This window comes from Sebastes fasciatus, chromosome 18, assembly GCF_043250625.1.
Source record: "Sebastes fasciatus isolate fSebFas1 chromosome 18, fSebFas1.pri, whole genome shotgun sequence".
Classification (NCBI taxonomy): Eukaryota; Metazoa; Chordata; class Actinopteri; order Perciformes; family Sebastidae; genus Sebastes; species Sebastes fasciatus.
In genome coordinates, this window is record NC_133812.1 from 1,585,017 (window position 1) to 1,611,687 (window position 26,671).

General features: G+C 43.6%; 1 protein-coding gene and 1 long non-coding RNA gene across 2 annotated transcripts in view; both read right to left on the reverse strand.

Moving 5' to 3' along the window:
- Positions 1–7,327: 7,327 nt before the first annotated feature.
- Positions 7,328–7,521, reverse strand: LOC141756316 (uncharacterized). The gene is made up of 2 exons (XR_012591445.1): positions 7,485–7,521; positions 7,328–7,388 (listed from the first exon to the last, which is right to left on the reverse strand). It is a non-coding gene; the product is annotated as an uncharacterized LOC141756316 (long non-coding RNA).
- A 1,377-nt stretch (positions 7,522–8,898) lies between these two features.
- Positions 8,899–26,671, reverse strand: part of vsnl1a (visinin-like 1a) — a 61,107-nt gene continuing 43,334 nt past the window's right edge. Inside the window, exons 3-4 of the mRNA XM_074615489.1 lie at positions 14,377–14,592; positions 8,899–11,024 (exon numbers count right to left, since the gene is read on the reverse strand). Coding sequence (XP_074471590.1) covers positions 10,827–11,024; positions 14,377–14,592 — 414 coding nt within the window. The 3' untranslated portion in view covers positions 8,899–10,826. The remainder of the gene's footprint in view (positions 11,025–14,376; positions 14,593–26,671) is intronic.

The window sequence follows — 26,671 nt, forward strand, 5'->3', positions numbered from 1 at the left end:
GTAAGCTAAGCTCCGGTGGTCTGTAGTCATGGTAACACAGAGACAGCTACTACTGTAAATAATATACCATTACTCTGATCTTCCATACATTTATCTTTTAGCAGAAATAATGAACTGACTACTGTTTCACATCTTCTATTTTCCACCCTGATGGTCGCTGTGTTTACACACCGTGTCATAGCGGTAGCATGTAGCTAACCCGTTAGCTCTGTATCTCCCATCTGCTTTCAGCTATCTGCTCTCCTCTGGGATGATTCTGTCGGTCATTTCTCACAGATGGATCTGTAAAGACAGACGTAAAACAGAGTGTATGTTTACGGTTTACAGAGTTGATGCATGAGGTAAACACTGAGTTAACTAACAGAGCTATAAATAGTATTATTTACCTGAGAGAAACCGTCAGGAAAACCTGGAATCAGATGTTCATCATGTGTCGCCGATTTCTGATCAGATTCCTCCGGTAACGTGCGCTGGGTGAAGTTTCTGGTTTATAAACTTTAAAGTGGTTTATAAGCTCTATTCTAGCTGCTATCTCTCCACTCCTCTCTCTCTCCAGAGCTGCTCCGGGAGGGAGGGGGAGGGTGATGCTGTTGTTGTGAGGAAGTTTGCTCTGATTGGTCAGCGTTTTCTGTCAATCAGAGTGGGAGGAGACAGGCTGTGAATCAGTGGTTTTCAGACAGAGGCTGAATTTGGCTCTGAGGCAGGCAGACTCAGGCTGCAGTATGAGAAGAATAAAGGGTTTTTTGAACATTGCAGCATGTAAACATGTTCTAGTGCAACATTAAAATACATCTATGAACCTGGAAATGAGCATAATATGTGACCTTTAAACTCAGGTATCTAACATAACACAAAACAATCTGTTAACTTTCAAACAATATATATCTCATTTCAACCAAATAAATTATAAAGGCACAAAAGCCACATTAAACTCACATCACTCTCTCTTTGTTCTGCCTGGAATTGTTTGGAGGGAAAAGGGAGGGTTCAGGCCTGGAGGGCAGACTTATATAACCTACGGGGGAGTGGTTTAGTCAAGTGTGCATTCTATACCATGCCTGCAGGTGGGTTAGGGACTTGTGATTTAACAGCCGCCCCTTCAAATGGTACATTTGAATTTAATAAACAAATCGCAAGTTATTCATTGGAGTCAGATTCAACTGGTGAGAGAATGACCAGTCGGGCAACTTGTCTGATAAATCTTTTCCCCTTCGTTGTGACCTCCACTTTTCGGGTCCTTCCATCGTGACTTGGGAGGATTTGTGACAATTTATTCCGTACCTGTAGGTTGGGAAGGTAGTTTCTGATGAAGGAGGACCAAAACCGATCAGCTAGTATTTGACTGTGCCTCCATCGTCTCCGTCCAAGCAAGTTGGTCTCTGCATAGACAGCCTGTGGCAGAGAAGCATCTCGCCGCCCCATGAGAAGGAGATTTGGGGTAATGGGGTCAGGGTCTGCTATGTCAGCAGATGCATATCCGATTGGTTTGGAATTTAGAATTCCTTCTATCTCCACTAGGACTGTGTTTAGGACTTCCTCAAAAACAGTTTGGCTTCCCACTGTAACCCTGAGAGCAGCTTTAATTGATCCGATTTCCCTTTCCCACATTCCCCCAAAATGAGGGGCATTTGGAGGGTTAAAGTGGAACTGTATTTGGGATTTACCTAGCTGTTCTCTCAGTTGTGGATTCATGGCTGCGAACGCTTCTCTCAGCTCTCTGTCTCCTCCTTTGAAGTTGGTGCCACAGTCAGAAAGGAGCTCATACGGGCGTCCTCTACGTGCAATGAAACGCCTGAGGGACATAAGAAAACTGTCAGAATCAAGACTGTTTAACAGTTCTATATGGGAACATCTGGTGGTCATACACTTGAACAGTATTCCCCATCGTTTCTCTACCCGGCGCCCCAATTTAATGTTTAGGGGGCCAAAACAGTCTACTCCTGTAGACCAGAAAGGGGGTTTCCATAGCCTCAGCCTGGATGAAGGTAGGTCAGCCATTTTTGGATACACAGGTTTTGCCCGCCATTTTCGGCACTCAGTACATGCCCACTGATGTTTTTTGACAGCTTGTCTGCCCTGGAGGATCCAGTAAGCACGGCGTATTTCAGCAAATACCCTGTCAGGGCCTGGGTGAAGGAGTCGCTCGTCGTAATCTTTAATCAACAGTTTTATTAGAGGATGTTTAGGGTCAAGCACTATGGGATGGATGGTATCAGGTTCTAGGTCTTTACTTTGTCTCAGTCTGCCACCCACTGTTATAATTCCAATTGTTTCGTCAAACTCAGGAGAGAGAGGCAACAGACGACTATGTGGGGGAAGTTCTTTGCCCGATTTCAGTGCCTGAAATTCCTCTGGGAAACTTTCGGATTGGGCATGAGAGATTAGTGCAGTTTCTGCTTTGGTTCTTGTTTTGGTGATGGGATCAGGATTTGAATAACAGGTTGAGGTTTGCATCTTTTGGTAAGTGGCATTTATCAGGTCTGTCCAGGTGTTGAATTCCTTTGGATCAGGTAGGTCAAATGGTTTAGTGGGTTGTGTGAAGCCACAAAAAAGGGGTTTCCTCAACTCTGTGGGTAGCTCGGTAGCAGGAGCAGGACAGACAGGCCATTGACCAGGAGGAAGGTGGAGGAATGCAGGACCTCTATGCCATCGATGTGTGGTAGTTAAATCTTTGAGTGGCTTACCTCTGGTGATATCATCTGCAGAGTTCTGCTTTGTGTCCACATACCTCCATTCACTGGCTGAGGTTAGTTCGAGTATCTCCACGATTCTGTTGGCTACAAAGACCTTATACCTGCAGGATTCAGATAGGAGCCATGTTAGTACCACAGTGGAATCAGACCACAGAAAGGTTCTGTCAATGGGGACTGTCAGTTCAGCTTTGATTAGTTTACTCAGCTGTGCTCCAGTCAGGGCTGCAGATAGCTCCAAGCGGGGTATAGTCAGTTGCTTTAGGGGAGCTACACGTGATCTGGCCATTACAAATGAGACATTAGTCTCCCCCATCTGGTTTATGGTTTTCATGTATGCCACTGAACCATATGCTCTCTCTGAAGCATCACAGAAGATGTGTAGTTCTCTGTCTGTCACTTTGCAAGAAACATTAGGGTTGTTACCATCATACCACCTGGGGAAGGAGATGTGAACCAGGTTTGGGAGTTCACTCTCCCATCCATCCCATGCACGTTGCAGGTCACCGGTGGGGATCGGCTGATCCCACTGCTTGTTGTTCACCCAGAGCTGCTGGAGCAGAACTTTGGCTCTAGTGGTGAATGGGATGATGTATCCTAAGGGGTCATATTGTGAAGCCAGCACTTTATACACATTTCTCATGGTTAGAGTTTGGTAGGAGACGGGTCTGTGTCTATAGCCCAAGGTATCAGAGACACAATGCCAGCTGAGCCCTAGTGCACCCTCTACTGGATCTGTCCGGTTTTGATTCAGCCAGAGGTCAGCACTGTCTGACCTGGCAGCTGCTGGTAGGTGATCAACAACAGATGGAAAGTTACTTGCCCATTGCCTAATTTCAAATCCACCAGTTGACAACAGAGCCTTTATCTTGAGAAGAAGTTGTTTTGCTTCATTTGGGCAGGCGAGTGATCTCAGGCAATTATCTACATAGAATGACTCAAGAACAGTTTCAACCACATCCTCATTGTCCTTACTGTGATCCTGCACATGTTTCTGGACAGCATATGTTGCACAGCAGGGGCTACATGTTGTGCCGAATGGGAGCACTTGCCATTCGTAGACAGTTGGTGTCTCTTTACGTTTCATGTCACGCCACAAGAACCTGAGAAGCGGTTTGTCCTCCGGTAATAGCTTCACTTGGTGGAACATTCCTTTAATATCTCCACTCATAGCAACTCTGTGTTGGCGGAAACGGAGCAGAACACCAAGTAGTGATGAGCCTAAAGTGGGGCCAGGAAGGAGTTGGTCATTGAGTACTTGGCCTTGATAGGTGAAGGAGCAGTTGAATGCAACACGATGTTTGTCGTTGTGCTCCACTAAGTGATGGGGAATATACCATGATTCTTTTGACTCAGTAATTTGTTCTGCATTGAGTTTTGCAACATAACCAGCCTGATATAGTTTGCTGATCTCATTACTGTAGATGTCGGCTAATTCAGGATTCTTCTCAAGTCTGCGCTCGGTGTGGCGGAGAAGGGGCATTACTGATTCAAATGGGGCATTAAGTTCAGGTGCACCTTTCTTTCTTAACAAAGGTGTTGCATAACGTGCAGTTCTATCTGTGTCCACTCGTATGGTCTTTGCACTCAGAAGGTCCATGGCCTCCTTATCTTGCTTTGATCTAGTGATCAACTTTTCATTTCTGAAGGGAAGGGTATCAACTTGCCACAATTGCTCCACATGGTGTTTCAGTTCAGCGTAGGGGTTAGCTTGTGATGTGAATAGACATTGGATAGAGTCAGGTAACTCACCAAGAGAAGTAGGTCCTTGTAATGCCCATCTAAGCCTTGTCCTCACTGCAGCTGGTGCTCCCTTTGGGCCATGTTGGACTCGCTCCATGGGTGTGATGAGGAATGGATTGTCTGATCCGATGAGGATGTGCGGCTGAACTTTAGAGAAGGGATTCAGTGGAAGACCATGTAGATGTGGATAGCGTTGCTTGAGTTTATCGACAGGGTAACTTTGTTCGACAAACATGATCATGTCGGAAGTGAAAGCACTGTCAATTGAAAATTTTCTTTCAGGGAATGAGGCAGCAGATAGTTTGAGGTTTACAGTTCTTCCTTCTAGTGTCTCTGTCTGCTGTCTTACGGTGCGCAGCTCAAGTCTTTCGGGCTCTCCATCCAAACCAAGATACTTAGCAGCACCTGGTAGCAACATTGTACGTTCAGATCCATCATCTAAGATGGCATAGGTATCAAATGTCCTATTCTTGTTGTACAGTCTTACTTTGACTACTTTAAGTAGTACTTTTGGTGACGTACTCTGTGGGTTCATGTACAACACTCTAGATGCTGTTTGGGTTCTATTTACATCATGTAATATGCCTAGGTGCAGGCCATTACATTTGGGACAAGGTTTTCTCAGAGTGCAATCTGTTGCTCTGTGAGTTCTACCACATCTCCAACATCTGTTTTGTTCCTTCAGCCATTTTGTCATTTTATCCGTGCTTAAATCCTTTAAGCTTTCACAGTTTGTCAGGTAATGGGAGGTCGACTGACAGTATACACATGGATACCTTGTTTGGGGTTGTGGCTGATGTCCTGATGCAGTGCGTCCATGTGAAGGCTTCCGATCTGCCCCGTGGAGAATGGTAGCTGACGGAAACTTGAATCCTTGATTTGTATCCTTCCTTTGAATTTGGGGGACACCGATTTGAAGGTTGTTGGCTTGTGCTACGACTGCTTGGCATTCCGCCTCTCCTTCAAGCCATGCAGAAAAGTCCACTAGGTTGTAGTGAGCATTGGGAGAGGCTGAACGGGCGTGTCTGGCAAAGTTAGAAATTAGCTCTACAGGGAGTTTACTCAACAATCGCTGAACATGTGAAGCACAGGCTAGCTCTGCTGCACCTTCTCCTGATCTTAGTGATTGTAACATGCCCACTAATGACCTTACTCTAACTGCAAAGTTTTGAAACCCCTCAGCATCTCCACGGGCCAATTTAGGGAGATTTAATATGGTCTGTATCTCCTTTAAGGCCAGGTGATGTGGTTGTCCATACTGTCGCTCCAGCGCTGCCAGTGCCATGGTGAAAGGTTGTGGGGCATGGGCATAGGAGAGTGCAATATGGCGAGCAGGGGGGAGGCGTAGATGATCCAGCAGGATATGGAATTTGTACAGTTCGGGCTCTTCTGCTGGTAGTAGGTTCGTGAAAGCCATCTTCAACATTACAAACTCATGAGGGTCGTTATGGGTGAAATAAGGGAATGAGGGTCCCTCAATTCGTGATGGATACCTTGAACTCATAGTCTGCTGTACAGGAGCCACAGGTAAAGAGAAGCTTGGAATAAGGGGAACTCCAGTAGGCTGTGGGGCATATGAAACTGGAGCTTGCTGGGAAACAAAGTATTGGGGTTGAGGCTGCTGCACATGCTGCTGAGGTACATGCTGAAACTGGTATGAAGCTACATTACTTGGATGGTAAGCAGATGGCTGTAAACTGGCTGACGAAACTTGGGCTGTAGGAATAGGTGGGAGTTGTATTCCATACGATGGGAGCAAAGTCCCCTGGGCTGGTGGTGAATGACTGTGGGTCATAGCCTGCTGGAGCTGTGCTAACCCCCTGTGATGGTACTGGGTGGTATAGTTGATGAGAAGACACATAGGAGAAAGTAGCTGGTGGCATCCGTTCCGGTGGCACGTGGATAGGAATTTGAGGTGTTGGTAGAGGTACTGAAGGAGGCTGAATTGCAGGCATATGGGTAGAAGTGATATAGGGGCCAGGCCCTGAAACTGGTAAGGCTGAGCTTACACTAGGTCTATAGGAGGAAAATACTGGATTAAATGGCACATGAGCTGATGAGGCTACAGGTAATGAGCCTGAGGGTTCCTGGGGTTGAAGCTCTGAACCATATCTGGTATAGGAGGCTGAAGCAGGTCTTTTATGCTCACATTCTACAAAGGCAGAGGGCTTATGAACATAAGGAAAAAGTGTTTGGGCAGACTGGGAAATTTTACCAGGATTCGTTGCAGGTACTAAACCAGCTAGGTTAGGTTCAGATCGGGTTTTATCACACTGAGCCTCTGTGTGAGTTTGCAGTGGCTGGTCACATTCATGTGAGTGTTGGGCTCCTTGGGACTGTATATCACCCTCTCCCTCTGAATCTCCCTCTGAATAAGACTGTTCATAATGCTCAACTCTTCCCATTAATTCATTAACCATACCCTTTAACTGTGCTACTTCCTGTCTTAATAAAACAGTCTCTGAAGTCTCTGAAACAGGTTCTGCACACTCTGTTAATTGTTGAGGGGGCTTGGCGTAGAGTTCAGTTTGGTAGTCTTGTAGATACCGTGGAGGCATCCTCTCCCGCTGTGGCCTTCCTCCCTGCTGTCTCTCCTGCTCGGGTGAAACGGCATGTGGATCCATTTCCCAACATAGATGTTTTCTCCGGCTCGAAGGACCATGAAGAAGCTATGTTGCTTGTGATGGTGTTGGTTCATAAAACATCTGATGTGGTGCACATTTAAACACAGGATCCAGGGAGCCGTTCCAACAATTTATTAAAGTCAAGGTGTGAAGTTGGATGGCAGTTGGTGGATGATTTTTTCTATTAAGAAAAGACATTAACAGATGATATTATAAATCTCATAAATATAATACAGATTACAATTAATAAGTCAATTCATTTTAACTTACATCTTTATGCATCCACAATCTGGAATTTGCCTTTTCTCCTTCACATATTAAACTCAGGTATCTAACATAACACAAAACAATCTGTTAACTTTCAAACAATATATATCTCATTTCAACCAAATAAATTATAAAGGCACAAAAGCCACATTAAACTCACATCACTCTCTCTTTGTTCTGCCTGGAATTGTTTGGAGGGAAAAAGGAGGGTTCAGGCCTGGAGGGCAGACTTATATAACTTACGGGGGAGTGGTTTAGTCAAGTGTGCATTCTATACCATGCCTGCAGGTGGGTTAGGGACTTGTGATTTAACAGGTATAGCAGCTGAAGTCTCAGCCGAGATCTTTTGTTATTCCAAATGAATTTACCAAAAGCACGATTAAGCTTATCAAAAAATAACTTTGGTAATGAAGAGTGATTGAAAGAGATACATACATTTTGGCAATATATTCATTTTGTCATGTCATGTCATGCTCTCATCTTCAACCTCTTATCAGGGGTTGGGTCGTGGGGGCAACAGCTCCAGCAGGGGACCCCAAACTTCCCTTTCCTGGGCCACATTAACCAGCTCTGACTGGGGGATCCCGAGGCGTTCCCAGCCCAGTGTGGAGATATAAGTGACTTCAGTTCAGCTAGCACCGTCGCTAAGTCCATCATGCCGCTAATGTTAGCTTCCTCGTGTCACTCGGATGTAGTGTTGATTTTCGTCTTTTGGGAGCCGCGTTTTCGGTCAAGATATCAGTCTTTAATCCTCGTCTTTTTTTTGACATAGTCCAAGTTCAGTTGGTATTGTTAAATTAGGGTTTTAAAGGTCCCATATCATAAAAAAGTGAGATTTTCATGTCTTTTATAAAAGCAGGTTTAAGTGCTACATCAATCCTGTTAAACTATCAAAACGATCAATATACGGAGAAATACACACAGCCCGTATTCAGAAATTGTGCTTTTGAAACAAGCCGTCAGAATTTCTGTCCTTTTGTGATGTCACAAATATACAATACATAGATTATTACACGGTTTTAAACATAAAAATTCTAAATGTGTCCCAGTTTATTTCCTGTTGCAGTGTATGTAAATGAAATCAGCTGAGAGGAGGTAAACATGGACTCAAACTGTTGCCTAGCAACGCAATTCCGTTGAAATGCACTAAAACGGAGTGTTTCAGACAGAGGGTAAATACAGGTATATTCAGGCAGACAGTATGAGGAAAATAAAGTATTTTTTTTTAATATTAAATCATGTAAACATGTTCTATTAGAAACACAAAATACAAGTATGAACCTGAAAATGAGCACGATATGGGACCTTTAAGTTGTTTATTGCATAGATGTACGGAGCTTCCACGTTAATCCGTCATCTTGCCCCCCCCGCCCCCCTTTAAGGTACATTTTGATAAAAAAAATTTGATTAATTTGCAATTAAATATTTGAATGGATTGACAGCCCTATTTGGAACATGAATGGGTATTTGAGATAATCTGACTACAGATGTTGGGAGCCACTGGTCTACGTGTACAGCTACATCTGACATTGCTGTAGAAGATGGTTGGTTGAGAGTTAACACACCAGACAAGAGCCCATAGAGTTCCTTTTATTAGATTAAATCACAACACAGGGAGTAGTGCAGCCATGTCGTCAGGGACACAATACATGCTACAAAGGAATCCTTGTACACGTTTTGCCTTTGCTTACATTTGGTATCTTGATAGCAATAATAGTAACAACAGAGTTGGAATTGGAAACATTGTCTGGCCAAAGATGTTCATGTAAAGAAGTTCAGGTTACAAAGTGACAGAGGGGGGGGGGAGGAGCGAGCCACACTGCTGGGAGATGACGATGGACTGGTATGTTAGATCTTTATTGCAATATTACGACATAGCACATCTCCTTGAAGCTGTTAACACTAGTAGTATTAATGCAGGGGGGGAGTGGTGTTTTCAGACAGGGCCGGGTAAACTCCTTCAGGTTATTTCCAAATCATTTGCAGGAGGCACCACACTTCACTGAACTTCTCTACATTTCGAACGCATCAGTATGTGAACAATGTGTGAGAGAAGGGAGTAAAAAAGTACAAAAAGATTGACTGATTGGTAAGAGAGAAATACTTCCGAGGGTTCGGGTTAGGGAGGGCCAATTGTCCAACCTACTAAACACATGGCTTTACAGTAAGGGCTGTCCTCTACTAGTTACATACTGTGTGTAATGAAAAACCATTCACTGCTCCTCTCACTATGTTAGCACTCATTTACTTCCACTGAAAAAAGACAAACGACAAAGTTAAAATGCTGCACGGGGCCTCATGTCTTCTCTTCTTTTAGCGCTCCTGAATTCATCGTATTGATATGCAACCTGCGGGCTAATCGGAACAAAAGTGGATGTGATGGTGACACGTAGTTTGATAACAACGCTCTCCAGCTATAGATCTTCGTTCTAATCTAATTTAGCTTTCATTTGTTCTCCAGGGAATCCAGATGGAAATGTTTCATCTCATGCCTCCGGTCCATTTGCTTCACAAATCTATCAATTTAGCTTTTTTTTTAATCTGATACTGGCTCAAAATGACGGATTCCTCCACATTCAACATCTAATTTGTAATGAGATAGTGTGTTTGAATGCACGGGGGCGGGGATTTAGTACTTAGCAACATATACTACAGCGAAATCTGCGAGGAAACATGCTCCCACAGTTAAAGCAGTCGAAAGAAGACGCCTCGGCGGATCACAGAAATTACACCCCGCATGACTACTGATTTTTTATCCTGTGAAAATGTTTTCTGTGTCACCGCGCTGCTTTGATAAGGCTTCCTGTCTTCGATCACAGGATGCAAAACGAGGAGATTTTTTTAAGGCAGAACCTAAAGGCATGCAAATTAACTACATTTACATCTTTTTTACTGACAGTACAAGCATGTTTCGGAAGGACAAAGTTGGACAAATCCATCTCTTCTAGAGCTAATATTGGAGACGATGGATAGAGTGTCTTATTGGAGGCAGATACATTATCATAGGAATTTGGTTCGGTTGATATTACTCGGTATTAATGAAACACATACAGCTAGCGTCGGTAAACTCGGAACAATAAATAGAGTAGCGGCAAATTCGACGTGGCACATCACTGATGCGCAAGCTCCAGTAGAATGTATGGAAAATACTTTGCACACTTCACATTTTGGCAGTTGATCTTTAGATAATTGAAATATATATATTCATATTTATATATCTATATTTATTATTTGTGCATATGTAGTGAGTGTGTGTTTGTGTGTGTACTGTGGCGTGCACCCGTACACTGTTGTTGTATGTTGTGTGTGTAGATCTTTTTTTTTATAGCAAATAACATTCTCATGCACACGAGTGTTTCAAACACAAGAAGCAGATCCATTGAAAGGTAGTCCAAGCATATATATATTTTTTTCAGTGGAAATAGCTGCAAACTGAATGGAACATGAAATTCTTTCTGTGCAGTCCGTGGTGGCTGGCGGCGGCGGCCTCGCCCGTACCGGCCTATTTCTGTAGGTCGCACTGCAGCAGTAGTACGATGGATGGGTCGCTCTTGGCCGCCTCCTTGAACTCGTCCAGCGAGATCTGGTCGTCGTTGTTCTTATCCATCTTGGAGAAGATCTTGTCCACCCGCTGCTCGGGCGTCAGGCCGTCCTCGTTCATTTTCATCATGATCACCGTGCCGACCATCTTGTAGATCGCCTGCGGGGGGGGGAAGGAAAGAGAGCGGCAGATTGTATTTTTTTTTTTAAGAGATAGAGCGCACCTCAAGTCTCTTAAAGCGGCAATATCTTTGGCATCATTGGGCAAAAATTCCATAATAACCTTTTAGCATATTGTAATTCAAGTGTTGATCTGGCTCACAAACATTTTACAGCTGAACAGTACACTACAAGATGTTTCTGAAAACATCTGAGGAGAGAAATAGGCATTATAGTAACAGAATATTGATTCATATTTAATCAGCGCTGCCTAGTTTGACTCTTTGATCGGAGTTTGTGAGTGATTGACAGCTGCTCAGAGACGGCAAGGCTCCAGCTTGGCTCTGATTGGTTGTTTTCCTCCGGTCTGTGAAATCTTGCAGATGCCGTAGGACACCGGAGGACAACAGAGGACACTGGAGGCAGCTGATTAGACTGTTGTCAGGCTATTAAATAGGCGTCATCAGTCACTATAAGCCCCATAGATGTGGGTCAATAGGGGTCTACTACACCCACTAGTAGGTTTTATCATATATTCGCATGGTAGATCACTGAAAGAAGGTATAAAAGAACATGACAGCGACCTCTAGTGACCGTAGTAATTATGACAGGAGCAGAAGCGGAAGTCAGGTGCTGTAGTATAGACAGCCTGAAACTCCATATGGGATGGAGGTCGGGGACGATGGATTGGAAACACAGGGGTTTCACCCAGGAGACCGAATTCCGCATCCCGTGTGAAACCAACAATGTGTAGATGTCTTTGTGTTCTTGTTATTTTAACCCAAAACACGATGTTTTTCCCTAAACTTAACTGTTTTTGCTGCCTAACCTTTTTGTTTGTGTTCAAAACATGACGTCTCATTCAGTTTTAAGTTGCTTTTAAGTTTCACTTGCACAACATAGTAGGTGTAGTAGGCCCCTACTCCCCACCTCTATGGTGCTTATAGCGGCTGATAACGCCTATTTAATGTCCATATAACAGTCAAATCGGGTACTACTGTCAGGATATAGCCACCGTTTTATAAAAACAACTTTTTTTTAATCATATTTGCTCCAACCTGCCTACTTCAGCTCGGATGCAGCCACATTTTCCGTCACTTGTGTGTGTTTTCCTGAGAGATGCAAAGAAAAGACGCGAGGAAAGAGGAATCAAGGGAAACATGTTGAGATGAGGTGTCAGTTTCTGATGTCGGCAGCACAGATGGAGCACAGCTGGATCTCCTGTCAGCCGGCTTCAGCTGCTCTGCAGCGTCTTCTGATGCCTCGCTGTTTGTGTTTGCACAGATAATGTGATGTGCTGTCCAAATAATAATAGGGATGCACAGTAACCACAGCCTGTGCTATTAGTTTTTTAAATTATTATTGATGTCCTCCCACATGGCAGAACAGAATGTGAAAGATTAGTCTCTGCAAGATGCATGAAGAACATGATTCTATATTTATACTATGTGCAGATGAGTCAAAGCACAGTTTGTTCGTGGACTTTTTACTGCTCAGATGCATGCATGTATGGATGGAAATAATCAATACAATTATAAATAATTAATTAAAATTATAATAAAATAAAATAAATACAAATTATAATTGAATAATCCAGGTTTTGTTTGGTAGTATAAATATTTTAGAGAAATTAAATTAGCCTAGGTTAATATATCTTACATGAAGACATAGTTACCCTCGGCACGGGGATTTAACGTGAGTAAATAGAAACAATCATGCCGATAGACAATGTCATTTTGATTGCTCTGCCTGACGATGATATTATCCATGAGACCAAGTGCTCTAAATTCTACATGAGTTGGCTCGTTACATGCTCTTCTGCCTTTCGTTGCTTGTTTCTTAGTCGTACATTTGTGTTTATGAATAATTTGTGTCTTGTCAGGCCCTGCAGGCTCAGCCCTCTGCTGTATAACCTTTAACTAAGTAGGGAAAAAAAATCAAAAGTGCTGCATCCTCGTGACTCAGCAGGTTAAAAAACACACGAGGCATGTGGCAATGTATCACTTGCCAACTGCTTATTTGCCAGTATGCCAAACTGTTCCTTTAAAAAGAAGCTAGCTCAAACAGAGCGTTTCAGACAGAGGGTGGAAAGAGTTGCTGCAGCACGGCCGGTGTGAGAACAGTAAACTGTTTTATGAACATTAGTACAAACATGTTCTAGTAGAAACCCAAACTACAAGTATGCACCTGAAAATGAGCATGATAGGTCCTCTTTAAAACAGTGTTGCCAGTGAATGCACTGATGCTTCATTGTATCAGTTCAAGATCAAACTAGAGACCATCTTACGATGGGATCACACTAGCCGCAACGCCAAATCGGGCCAGGTCGTAAAGTAGGGGGGGATCTCAACTAAACACCTGTAAAGTTCCGTGACTGCATCTTTCATGGTTGTGACACTATCGCGGTGACAATATCAATCTACAGACAGACAGACATAAACATCTGGCAAAATTCTCAAAAATCTTTAGATTACTAAGTCTTTTAAAGGGACTGTTTGTAAGAATCAGAAATGTCTTGTTAACAGTGACACCTGTGGCCGTCAAGTTAACGAAAGTCAGCGTCCTGTTGCTCTACATAGACATGAACGAGCATCACTCAATACAGTGAGGCGTCACACGTCAGCTAAAAGCACAATATCACTCTATATTTCAGCTGCTTGGCAGTAATGTTAGCTGACCAGACGAAGGTCTCTCCATGAATCAATGCTGATCCTAGTGTTGGCTTTTCCTGCCTCAGACTCCCGACCGCGGCCGGAGGGAACAGGGGAGACGCCGGAGTTTTGGTCGGAGACGATAACGTTTGTCTCTGTCTTCACAAGACATGGGAAACCTCTGTTGGTCTGGAGGAGCTGCAGCAGTTTTTTCTGCACAAACGTCCACTGTACATTCACTAGATATTCTCAGAGCTAAACTAACTCTTCTGCAGTGTGGAGTGAGCGCGCATGCACGTGACAGGTGGAGAGAGAGAGAGAGAACGAGCGCGGTGTGTGAGTGAAGGCAGGCAGAGGAGCAGAGGACAGCAGAGACTCTGGAGACCAAAGCCCTGGAGCTACGGTCTCCTCTGTGTCTTCTGACTACAGTCGGGGGCTGGAGCAGGAAGAGTTAACACTGTTTAACAGACGGGCTTCACTAGATAGAACTTTGAGGTTTTGGTGCTTCCGTGTAGTTTGTGTTGGAGCCTGAGTCTGAACAGCGTAGCCAAAAGCGAGCGCTCATGGGACACCGACCCACAATGATTTATACGTGTAAGAAGTTACAAACATTCCCTTTAACTTGGCTCCATTGCAATGTGGCTGTCAAAACAAAAAAATTCCATTTAGCTCCCTTAAAAAGATGAATACATGATATGATACCTGGATGATCTCCAGCATCTCCACCCGTGTGATCTTGCCATCTCCGTCCAGGTCGTACATGTTGAAGGCCCAGTTGAGCTTCTGCTCGAAGCTGCCTCGTGATGTGATGGACAGCGCGCAGATGAACTCTCTGAAGTCGATGGTGCCATCGCTGTTCTTGTCGAAGGTCCTGAAGGCGTGCTGGGCGAACTTGGACGCATCGCCGTATGGGAAGAACTGGGAAGGACAGAAAGAGGAAGAGAATATATCATAATATTTATGATCAAGTCAAGTTCCAGAGTCAGCAGTTTTAATATTCCCTCCAAAAATGATGCACTGTGTATTTATCGCCAGCAGTTTTGGCGCTCCCCGTCTCCAACTCTGCTAACCTGGTAAACGCAGCTGGTGTTCAGCCCTTTCTTTCTACATAGATTTAGCCTTTTAATGGCCATTTCATTTCATTATTAATTTCATTTATATTTATTTTAGACAGAGAAAGGTTAAGAAACGTGTGGTAATTTGTAAATAATAGTAATAATCCACAATTAAAACTCCGTACTATATTCATTCCTCGAGCTCTCCAAGTCACTGCATGTTCTACAACACTGTCAGGCACATATTTCAGAATAAAAGCCTCTGGTTAACAAATGAAGGAATTCTGTCCACAGAAAAAACGCTTGAGAGCTTTTATTTTGAAATGAAAGCAGGAAGTGTTGATTTAAAAATAAGTCTTTACTTTTTTTTCATGTCCGTAACATATTCTACAGATAGACATCAAAACTGTAGTAATGTAGCTGATATGATGTCAATATACAGTCAGTAGATCACCTTCACTGTCCTTGACATATTCTACAGATAGACATCGAAACTGTAGTAATGTAGCTGATATGATGTCAATATACAGTCAATAGATCACTTTCACTGTCTGTGGCTGCTGTGAGACGCGCGCGGCACGCGTCAAGCGTCAAAAATAGGCCAGACCTCTATTCTCTAGAAGAGACGCAGCTGAGACGCATATCCAGTGTGACAGCTCTAACCTGTTAACACGGACGCCAGAATAAAAACAACAGGTAATGCAGCCGCCATGCGCTCCTGATGTTCCTGGTGTGTCCGAGGCGCCATAAACTTGATATCTCCGTGATGCAAACACCTCCCAAATTAACATCAATATTCAGCAAGAAATTTGCGCAAAAATACACCATATTTGCCTGTACACCTCCAAAACACGCCTGTACCTTTATATAACCTTGGTCAAATCTATCAGAGCCACTATCAGATTTTGCCACATCATGTGGTAGTTTGAAAGGGCAGATTAATGGAAACAGATGGTGCTATTTGGGAAAATAATGGCAAAGAATCATTTGCATTTTAAATCGATGGACATTCATTACCTGCAGTAATTAAGTGAACTTTGATTTCCTATTCTCATCCAGTGCTTTTAAGTTCCACCTCTGTAAATGTTATCACTGGTCTGTGTATTCATGTGCATGTTTGCACAACTATCCATACTGCAAGGTGGCTTAAAGAAGTCTGGCAGATTGCCCTATAGTAGGGGGGCGGGGGGGTGGGACGTCAAGTATCAATCTTTTATTATATAAACTATTAAACTCTTAACAACCCAAGCACTATTGTGTCTTTCAGAGGTTGTAGTGGACTAGGTCTTGGAGCTAGAGTGAAGATATGGTAAAATATGGAACCAGAAAACCGAAGGAATCGGTTGGTACCAACCATGTCATGGCCATGTTTGGCAGCTATTTCAGATTTAGTCTTAGTCTTAAAACGAAAATGCTTATTAGTTTTAGACACATTTTAGTCATTTCTATCCTCCATAGTTTTAGTCTAGTTTTAGTCGCCGAAAAGTAATTTGATTTTAGTCAAAATGTTTTCTCTCTTAATTTTGTCAGCTATTTTTATTTATTTATTTAATCTTAGTCCTGTTTAGTTATCAGATTATATTGAACATTTCTGTCTTTTTATTCAAACTTATTTCACATAAAATTATCTGATCATTATCTGAAGAAAAACACAGGTTGAATGATGATGAATGCAGCTTTGCAGTTAGTTTGAGTCCTCCTGGCTGCGCTCATTAATGATACGCGGTTCAGTCACACCCACCGGCCCGTTATGAAAGACAATCTGCCCCCCCAACATGTAAAAATATATGTTACTCAACCACCAGAACCCGACTTGACCCGCAAACCGCTAGCTTTATGCATTATAGTAGCAGAATTGTCAGGACTGAGGACTGAGACAAGAAGGACAGAGACAGACTGAGCGCCACCGCCGCAGCGCGTTGTGTGTGTGTGTGTGTGTGTGAGACAGAGAGAGAGAGACAGAGAGAAGGGAGGAGAGGTGACAAAAATAAAGAGATTTTGGTAAAGTTTTTATGTTTTTAAACTACAGTTTAGTCTCGTCTTTTTTCGTCAACGATATTGCATTTTTGATATCGTCAACGTTAGTGTTTAATGACATCGGTGTCGTCTCGTCATTGTCTAGTCTTACTCATGGAAAAAAAGAAAAGAACCTATTTCGTCATAGTTTTGGTTAACGAAATGAACACTGGTTGGGAACAACCCTAAATAACGCTCCAAAGTTACGCTACATTTAGCGAGGAAAAACCAGCATGGCCATTTTCAAAGGGGTCCCTTGACCTCTGACCTCCAGATATGTGAATCAAAACTCTGAGATGAGCAGAGTGAAAACTGGAACTTATTAGATAAAACAGATGTTGACACACTGCGTAATTTGCAGTTGAAAAAAGGTAATAAATTGCAATATATCTTATCTCAATACTCAGCATATCGCAAAATGATTCAAATTGCAATAAGTATGGTGATAATATCGTATTGTGGGGCCTCTGGCGATTTCAAACCCTATAGTGTATAGTTCCCTTGGGAAACCTGTCACTTCAAACTCTATAGCTTACAGCCTTTCCGTAGAGATGCATATGGAATTCTGGCAACAACAATTCCATTGTATTGGTCCCTAAAGGGACGTTGTCTTTTCCCTCAGGCCCCTACACCTATGAAGGTCAGGGTGACCGACACACAGCAGCCAGGAGCCGGTAGAGCCATTCATTCACTCCGAGACACTTTCACACACCAGATGCGTCCTCACACAAATGACTTGAATATGAGTCTTCCTCCCTCACTACTTCCCTTTGCAGCACTTTCCTGTTCTGAAGTGTTTTATATCCCTTGATAACAGTATCTAATGTTTTCTGACACTTAACTGATCACGGGTAAGTAAGTAAGTAAGTAAGACTTTATTTATATAGCACATTTCATACAGGAGTTGCAGTTCAAAGTGCTTTACATAAAATAAATTTAAAATATAGAAACAAGCAGCAAGAGCAGTGCACGGAGTCAACAAAATCATGATCAAAATAATAAAACATTTTAGAACAGTAGAAATAGTAAAATATAAATAGTGCAGGATAAAATTCGTAGTGCAAGTTACAGAGAAAATGCGCTGGTAAAAAGATAGGTGTCACCTGGAGGCTCAGTGAACTCTCAGCTTTAATGGGTCCTGTGGGTCTTTGCAGCCAGTGTTACTATCACATTTAATTGAACTAATTCAATTTAATGTTTCAAATATAATCCCTGTACTTTCATCTAGGGCAGGGGTCAGCAACCTTTACTCTCAAAAGAGACATTTTAGGCAAAAAAAAAAAAAAAATCTGTCTGGAGCTGCAAAACATTTGAGCATTGTGATGAAGGTAACACAGTTTATAGTCTGAGTATATAGTATATAAGTCTAATGCAGTGAGGGCCAAAGAGACAATGTACTACGGAGTATTAGGGCCACATTGAGGGAAAAACACATCTGAGATTTACAGAATAAAGTCAGAATATAACGAGAATAAAGTCATAACTTTACGAGATTAAAGTCATAACTTTACGAGATTAAAGTCATAATTTAACGAGAGTAAAGTCATAACTTTACGAGATTAAAGTCATAACTTTACGAGAAAAAAAAGTCGTAATATAACGAGAATAAAGTCATAACTTTGTAAAAATTAAATTTCTGAACAAAAGTTTTAAGTATCATAAACGTGTCTTTGCCACAGAGTTTTTTTCTGCAGTAATCCAAAACCCAACGGAATAATCCCGTTGTCTTTTTGTCGAGGGAACCAGGGAGATGCTAACTTCCTGGTTTGCCTACAAAAATACGTCATCCCTGCAGCACTCCATTGGACAACAGTACTGGAGAATTAATAAATTAAAATCAAGCCTAAACCATGTAATAACTATCACGGAGTTACAGTGAAAGAGGTAAAGATAAAACAATACTTTTTTTGCCCTTTGCACATTTAAAAGGTTAAAATTGGTTTGTACTCAGTGCGGTGACGCCAAAGTACGGCCCTGCGACTCTACTGTATATCATTTAGTAAATACTATGGATCAGCTCTGAACTTAAAGCCCCTCTGTGTGTCGGAGGTCCAAGCCATCCATGTCATCACTGCATCCCTGAGCTACATGTACACAAGGTCAAAGGCTAATGCAGTAACTCTGTGGATGACCACTGAGCCCCTGCTCGGCTCGTCATCTACTGGAGACCGCGAACCCCGTGGGTGGCCGCGAGAAGCCGAGCGATTCATTAGATGCAACCTTCCACTTGACCTCTCTGGTAAAAACTCTTAGAGCCGACGGTAATCTAAGCTGAATGAGGCTGCTCTCTGAGGATTTATGAACAGCCTTCATTAAGGAAATGGAACAAACTGGGAGATATTCCATTCTGTGGGATTATTTGAGCAAACATCTTGTAGTTTATTTTGTGCAGTTTTGTTGCCGATTGTACAAAAAACAACTCAGTCATGGTTGGATGTATATAAACTAAAAATGCAACTTCTTTTATGGAAGACAGGAGCAGAGGAAACACTGGAAAAAAGTGCTCTTGAACTTTCTGTCTGGCTTTTGTTTGCTCATATTCAGTGAACGCTGCGCGGATGAATTCATTAAGTCAAGGTGAATCAGCTCAGAGGAAATGAAGTACCTTCACTGTTTTAATATTTCATCTGCCAGTAAATGTCAACAGAACCTGCTTGTACTGACAATTACGGGACTGAATGATGAGAGGTAGTGTACATGTTCAGGAGGAAGTCAAGTTTTATGTGTAAGACGGGCTTTAGAAAAAAAGTGTAAGCCTGCAATAAGTGATTTTTTTGGCAACCTGGGGGCAGTGGAAACAAGTTGTGAACACAACTTTGACATATCATCACCTTTTAAGTTGATATGGCGAACAGTTGCTTATTTACACCGATCAGCCATAACATTAGGGTCACCACGAGCACCCTGACTGGTCCCCATACACAACAAACTGCTCCTCACTGAGTGTTCTGACACCTTTCTATCAGAACCAGCATTAACTTGTTCAGCAGTTTGAGCTCCAGTAGCTCTTCTATTGGATCAGACAACACGGCTAGCCTTCGCTCCCCACGTGCATCAATGAGCCTCGGGTCTGACCCTGTCGCCGGTTCACCGGTTCTCCTTCCTTGGACCACTTCTGGTCGGTCCTGACCACTGCAGACCGGGAACATCCCACAAGAGCTGCAGTTCTGGAGATGCTCTGACCCAGTCGTCTAGACAGCACTATGTGGCCCTTGTCAAAGTCGCTCACATCCTTACACTGGCCCATTTATTCTGCTTCCAACACAAAGTTCAAAGTTCAGAATGTTCACTTGCTGTCTAATATATCCCCCCCACTGCCAGGTGCCATGGTAACCAGATAATCCATGTTATTCATCTCACCTGTCAGTGGTCTGAATGTTATGGCTGATGGTGTACACACCTAGCAGTTCTGGAGCGTCGTCGTATTGTCGGTATCATCAGTCTCCTGATTCGTCAGTATAGTCAGTCCTGTTAGTCACGTGAGTCGTCGGTATTGTCGGCATCATCATTCTCCTGAGTCGTCGGTATCGTCAGTCCCGTTAGTCACGTGAGTCGTCGGTATTGTCAGTCCCCTGAGTCACGTGAGTCGCTAGTCGTTTCCTAACCCTAACTAAGTAGTTGTGTTGCCTAAATTTAACTTCCTGTGAAAACAAATGTTTTCGAGCGGCATCAGAGACTGACTGACCAAGCGGCGGTATTTGAGAGTGAGAATGTGTTGTCCAAACAGTGAAGTTGCTGGACGTGTAACCAAAACTGATGCTGTGAAAACTCCTGTAAAGAGGAGAGTTGCAGAATCAGTTGATTTCTATCTCTGGTTCCATCACTGAGAGCAAGTTTCATACAACACAGTCATTTCATCCATAATTAATGTAAAAAGTTAGATTATAGCAGCTTTAAACTCCACCGCTGCAGTTCCACACGGCGGGAGATCCGAGGCACGTGTACTTTTGCTCCAGGCGGTACGAGACTGTTCTACACTGTGTCCTCGTCTGGCGTGCGGAGCAGACAGTCTCGTCATACAGGGGAAGAGGAAGGTGAGGACGCAACCTTAGCCTCTCATAAGAGTAACCGCCCCCAGCACAGTACAAACTGTCTGGAGTCACGACGCAGGGGAGTCGAGGCCATGAATCCTAATGGGGCAGGAGAGGGTGCAGTGGATGCAAGATAAAAAAGAGAGGAGGATAAATAAGACAGGGTTAGACAGCGAGAGTCAGTTCGGGTTGCAAAACTGCCCATCCGCAATAAGGTCCCACCCATGTAGATTCTGCTGCAGTGGCAAAGTGATCAGACTGCAGCGAGGAGTTAACAGACAGACGAGAGAGAGGAAACAAACAGAGAGATGAGGAGAGACAGGAGAGTGAAAACAAGAAGGAAAAGATGGAGGAGGAGACTGAAATAAGTGTGACAGAGAACGAGTTAGTAGAGGGAGTGTGACAGCCATAGAGAGAGAGCTCGATCCAGGTCCCTATCTGGCCTTCTGCTCTGGAGAAGCCAAACTAATATGAGGAAGGAAGCCCCCTCGGGACGGGGGGGGCGGGGGAGGTGCTGGTGCAAAGCTGCCAGGATGAACAGTGCGGCGCTTGGCGCTTTCTGCACAAATGCGACATGGCTTCCTTCTCACAAGAGCTGCCTCCTGCCCCCGTATGGCCCTGCCTCTACTCATCTGCCCGGGCCCTGGAGGAGGCACGTGGACGGACGGTCGGGACGACGTGGGAAGGAAGAGCTGAGGGGAGCGGGCGAGAGAGGGAGGAGGAATGGTGTCGGGGAAGTTAGAGATGTTGAGGATGGGAGGGAGGGGAGGAGAGAGAGCCGCCGCGGCTCCTCGACAATCTGGCCAGTTATGAAACACTTTGTTATGTAAAAACAGAGAGAAGAAAGAAGACAAGGGACAGGGCGACGAGACTGTGAAATTCCTCCATTTGAGTTTCTTGGGTTTATCTTATCTGTCACTGTCAGACGTCAGAGAAACAGACAGCAACTGCAGAGGACGAAAAACCTTCACTAGGTGGCACACAGTTCCCATCCTAACCAAAAAGAGCCAGCTACTGCTTCCTCGCCTTTACAGCTACGGATATTAGGCCGTTAACATTTCCATTAAGTCTTATTTCTGTCCTGATTTGGCCGTTATGGCTGTTTGATATGGCTGTTTGGAGTCGGCCATCAAAGGACAGGCTGAATGCCAGACTGTGTCTGTCCGCTCAGGGAGGAGCGAGGCGGACAGGCACAGCTGGCCTAATAAAGGCTAATGTCACCGTGTTTGTGTGGGTCAGTGAGTGTGTGGAGAGGCCCATTCTGTCAAACAGATACCCTACCCACAACACCCAACCACGACCCGCAACATGCTGCTGTTAAACGGAACATTAAAGCCTTCATAATCAGACCGCAAGCTGGCACTGGTGCCGATCCAAGAACTGAGAGAGGGGAAGCCAGAGAGGGAGAAAGGGAAGAAGAGGATAGAAAAACATGAGCAGGGAGGGAAGAGAGAGAAGAGAGAGAAGAGAGAGATAGCGCAAAATAGAAAGTCACACTTACATGAATGGCCATTTCACACTGAGGGAACAGTGACTGACTGTAAAGATCATAGAACAGATGAATAATAAGACTGAGAACACTGCATCAAAGTAGTGATTCAACAGCAATCCTCAAATGTGAAACTCATCAGTCACAGGCGACAAAAGAATTGGTTTGAAAATAACTTCAGAGTTAGGTAACAGCAGTGTTCCATCCAGATTTGTGTTCAGTCGCCCTGCCTGCTCTGCCAGCTCCTCAGATAACAGTTAAGCTGGACAGACATCTTGTAGCTTAAAAGCTTCCAGTGATGAGCTTGCAAAGGGTCAGAATTTCATGTTTACTATATGCACATTCTGCTGCGGTCTGGGGAGCCGCAGATTGCATGTAACTGGATTACTGTTATCTAATAGTTTGTAAATATGAGCCTCTATAAGTGTAACTGATCTGAGGCAGCCCACTGTAAGAAGTTTTGGGATCTGATAGATGTCGTTTGAGGGCATCTCCCTGCTGTCATAAAGCAACATCAATCACATTTATATACTCTCTGGACCACCGACTAACTTACACTGTCATTTCATCTGTTGATTGTTTTATCACTTAATTCATTTGTTATTATATATATCAATATATTAGGGATGAAACGGTCCAGGTAAAAAATCCGAACCGTTCGGTTCGCTAGTCACAGTTAGGGACGTGTATGAATTGCGCGGTTCATTTGAAATAAGTTATGAGGCCGATTGTGTATTTTTTCATGTAGAGTTTGGCTCCCGTGTGTTGTCACACTAGAAAAATCAAGGCCTATTGAACACGGGTGGACATGGGTCTTGAGGTACGGGGTTTAACACATGCGCAGTGTAACTGAAGCTGCGGTCGTGCGTTTCTATTGGCTCAATTTCGGCGAGTACAGACCAGATTTTACTGCGCATGTGTTGATGAAGCGTGACCCAGCCCTGTTCATGGATGAAGTGCAGAGTGCGGCTGTCACTCACTTATGGAAATGGCGAGTGGACACGATAAAGTCCAGTTAGAGGATCCACCAGCATCGTTTGGCTCTGCTGTATGGAAGCATTACGGATTTAATGTTACCATGAAAATGATGGAAAAAAGTGGTGGATAAAACGGCGACTGTATGTGAGCACCGTGCAACACGTCTGGTTTATGCTAGCGGAAACACTCCGGGTATGAAAGAGCAACTCCTTCTCCCCGCAGCATTTAAACAGCCTCTACATGTGGCAAAAAACACAACTACAGCATCGGGGAGGTTTACAGTGAAAGATATGCAGCCTTATGCAGTCGTGGAGGACGCTGGATTTCAGCATATGATTAACGTAACGTTACTTGAGCCGCGCTATACACTTATAAGCAACACAGTAATTCCAGCAGCACAATCCCTGTAATGTGTTTTATATTTATTAATTATTTTTAAATAACACAGTGGCACAAAAATCCAACCGTATTCCTCCAAATACTGCACTTTAAGAGTGGAAAACTAATTAATTAGTTAAGAGCTGATAATCAGGGAACTGACACATATGTTGTACTGTTCTTTTTTCTTTTTTAGTATCGTTTTGGTTGAGCTTATGCTTCAATTTATGTTGATGGCCTTAGTCTATAATTACATCATATTTAAATGAAAATAATAAAGCTGCATTTTTTGTTTGCATTAATGACTGTAGAAGACGTATTCTTTCAATTAAGATGTGACAATGAAGAAGAGTTTATGTTCCTTATGTAAGCCATACTTTTGTTAAGGCAAACATTTGTTACTTGGACTGCCAGATACAGTTGAAAGCTCTAGAAAAAGCTGGTAAGTGGACCTTGAGTTAAGACTTTTTTGTCAAATGACTAGGGCTGTGTATTGGCAAGAATCTGGCGCTATGATACGTATCATGATACAGGGATAACAATTCAATATATTGCAATACTGTGAGCAAGGCCATATATTGCCAGTTTTTAAATATATTTTTAGGAAAAACTGTCACTGTGTGAAAAACACATCAGAAATAAACCATTTTCAAATAGGCATTTATACTGCATTAAAAAAACTGCATGTGTTTATCATAAAGTGGGCAGTCTGTAAAGGGGAGACTCGTGGGTACCCATAGAACCCATTTACATTCACTGATCTGGAGGTCAGAGGTCAAGGGACCCCTGTGAATATCGTCATGACAGTTTTTCCTCAAAAATGAGAATAACTTTGGAGCGTTATTTAGTGTCTTTCTCGACAAGCTAGTATAACATGACTACCTTCACTCTAGCTTTAAAACTGAGCCCGCTACGACCTCCGAGAGATCGAATAGCGTCCGTCGGATTTTTAAGAGGTTGATTAAAAATCGATACAGTGTTTTGGAGAGTCGATACAGTATCGCACGACATAATATCGCAATTATATAACATCGTTATTTGTGGTATGGACAACTTTGTTTTTTAAAATACAGATCCCAGAGTTGTATTTTAGATAATAACAGGTATTTACCACAGGTGTCCACTCTCTCACGTGCATGCGCGCTCACTCCACACTGCAGAAGAGTTAGTTTAGCTCTGAGAATATCTAGTGAATGTACAGTGGACGTTTGTGCAGAAATAACTGCTGCAGCTCCTCCAGACCAACAGAGGTTTCCTGTGTCTTGTGAAGTGACGGGGCTCCGCAGAGAGAAACGTTATCGTCTCCGACCAAAACTCCGGCGTCTCCCCCGTTCCCTCCGGCCGCGGTCGGGAGTCTGAGGCAGGAAAAGCCAACACTAGGATCAGCATTGATTCATGGAGAGACCTTCGTCTGGTCAGCTAACATTACTGCCAAGCAGCTGAAATATAGAGTGATATTGTGCTTTTAGCTGACGTGTGTCGCCTCACTGTTTTGAGCGATGCTCATTCATGTCTATGTAGAGCGAGCAACGGGACGCTGACCTTCGTTGATTTAACGGTAAGCAACAAGCAACAAGCAAGCAATTTCTGATTCTTACAAACAGTCCCTTTAAGTTCTGTATTGTAACTTTAAAGGATCCATTGATTCTATTTTGATGAACTAATATAATGAAGACCTAGAACCTTCTCCATATATGACTGCTGTAATTAATCACACCTCACAAAGCCAGTAGACATGAAACCTGACAAACTGCAGACCTGCCAAAACAGACATCACCCTGCCCCCCCTATCTCCCAGAAGATGACCCAACGGGTGATCATTCACGCACTCACTGTCCCATAATGCCTGTCGTGGACCACTGCCATGGCGATGCCGTGCCCTGTCGTGTGTGCTCTCTATTTTCCACTGATAGCGTATCCCTCTCCATATCTTTCTGACGCATGCTAAACATGACACACTCCCTCCCTCACACATACACACATCCGGGAGCCTCAGAGCTCATTTGTGCTCCGGTTTCCCTCTCCCAAAGCAATATGGATGGTTCGATATCATACTGCCCTGTGGATAAATGTTATCATTACCTGCAGGACGTGTGCCAAAAGAAAAATGAATCTCTCACTGTAACTGCTCAGTGATCAGACTCAAGTGGCACATTAAAGAATAGAATAAAAAAGAATACCATAGAGTCAAATTGAATGCCACAGATCTGAGCTGTACGGCTATAAGAAGAATTTACGGTCTAAAGCCTATTAATATTTCCACTCATGAAGCCCACAAGGTCATCTGTCCTCGCTCAAGGGTCCTACAGGACACTCTGCACTGCCTCTAATGTTGTCAACGATATGGAGCAGGTTAGCCATTGGCTATTCATCTCAACAGCACAGGTTTTAGAGGTCAGTCTGGGACTCTAATTTGCCCTTCAAAGCACTCGAGGTCTGTGTTTTTCCCGTTAGCGATACACTCAAAAGAACGAGGCTTTGACTTAAGGTTTCCGTCATTCCGCTGTGGCACCAGAGGGCTGCGTAAACAATGCCGTATGTTCCATGCGTCCCTTTGCTAACGTTGTCACATGCAGTCGAGCCTGTTTGGAGGAACACACCAGCAGGACCTTGGCACGACGGCGCTGGTTGTTGTCGCATATGGCTGTTTACATTGCTTCATCAAAGCACTGCTTAGATGCTACTTCAGTGAGCAGAACGCGACGGCTTGAGAGAGGGAATACATGCATAATCCATCGCTGGGGTATTTACAGGGTGTGTGTCTGCGTGAGAGAGATGGAGGCTGCGTGTGCTCTTACATAAACCCTCAGCGACATGCCAGGCAGCAACAGTAACTTAGCCAGCGCGCTGCTGTAGCTGCTACTGCTTCCAAGCCTCCAGGGTCTAACACACTCACGCACACACGCACACACACACACACACACACACACACACACACACTCACAGACTCAATCCCCTCTGCACTGTAAAATGCATTTTGAATCACCCTCTTGTTATTCTCAGATGGGAGTCTGCTGTGATATCTGTGTCACCAAAGGTAAGCAAGTTAG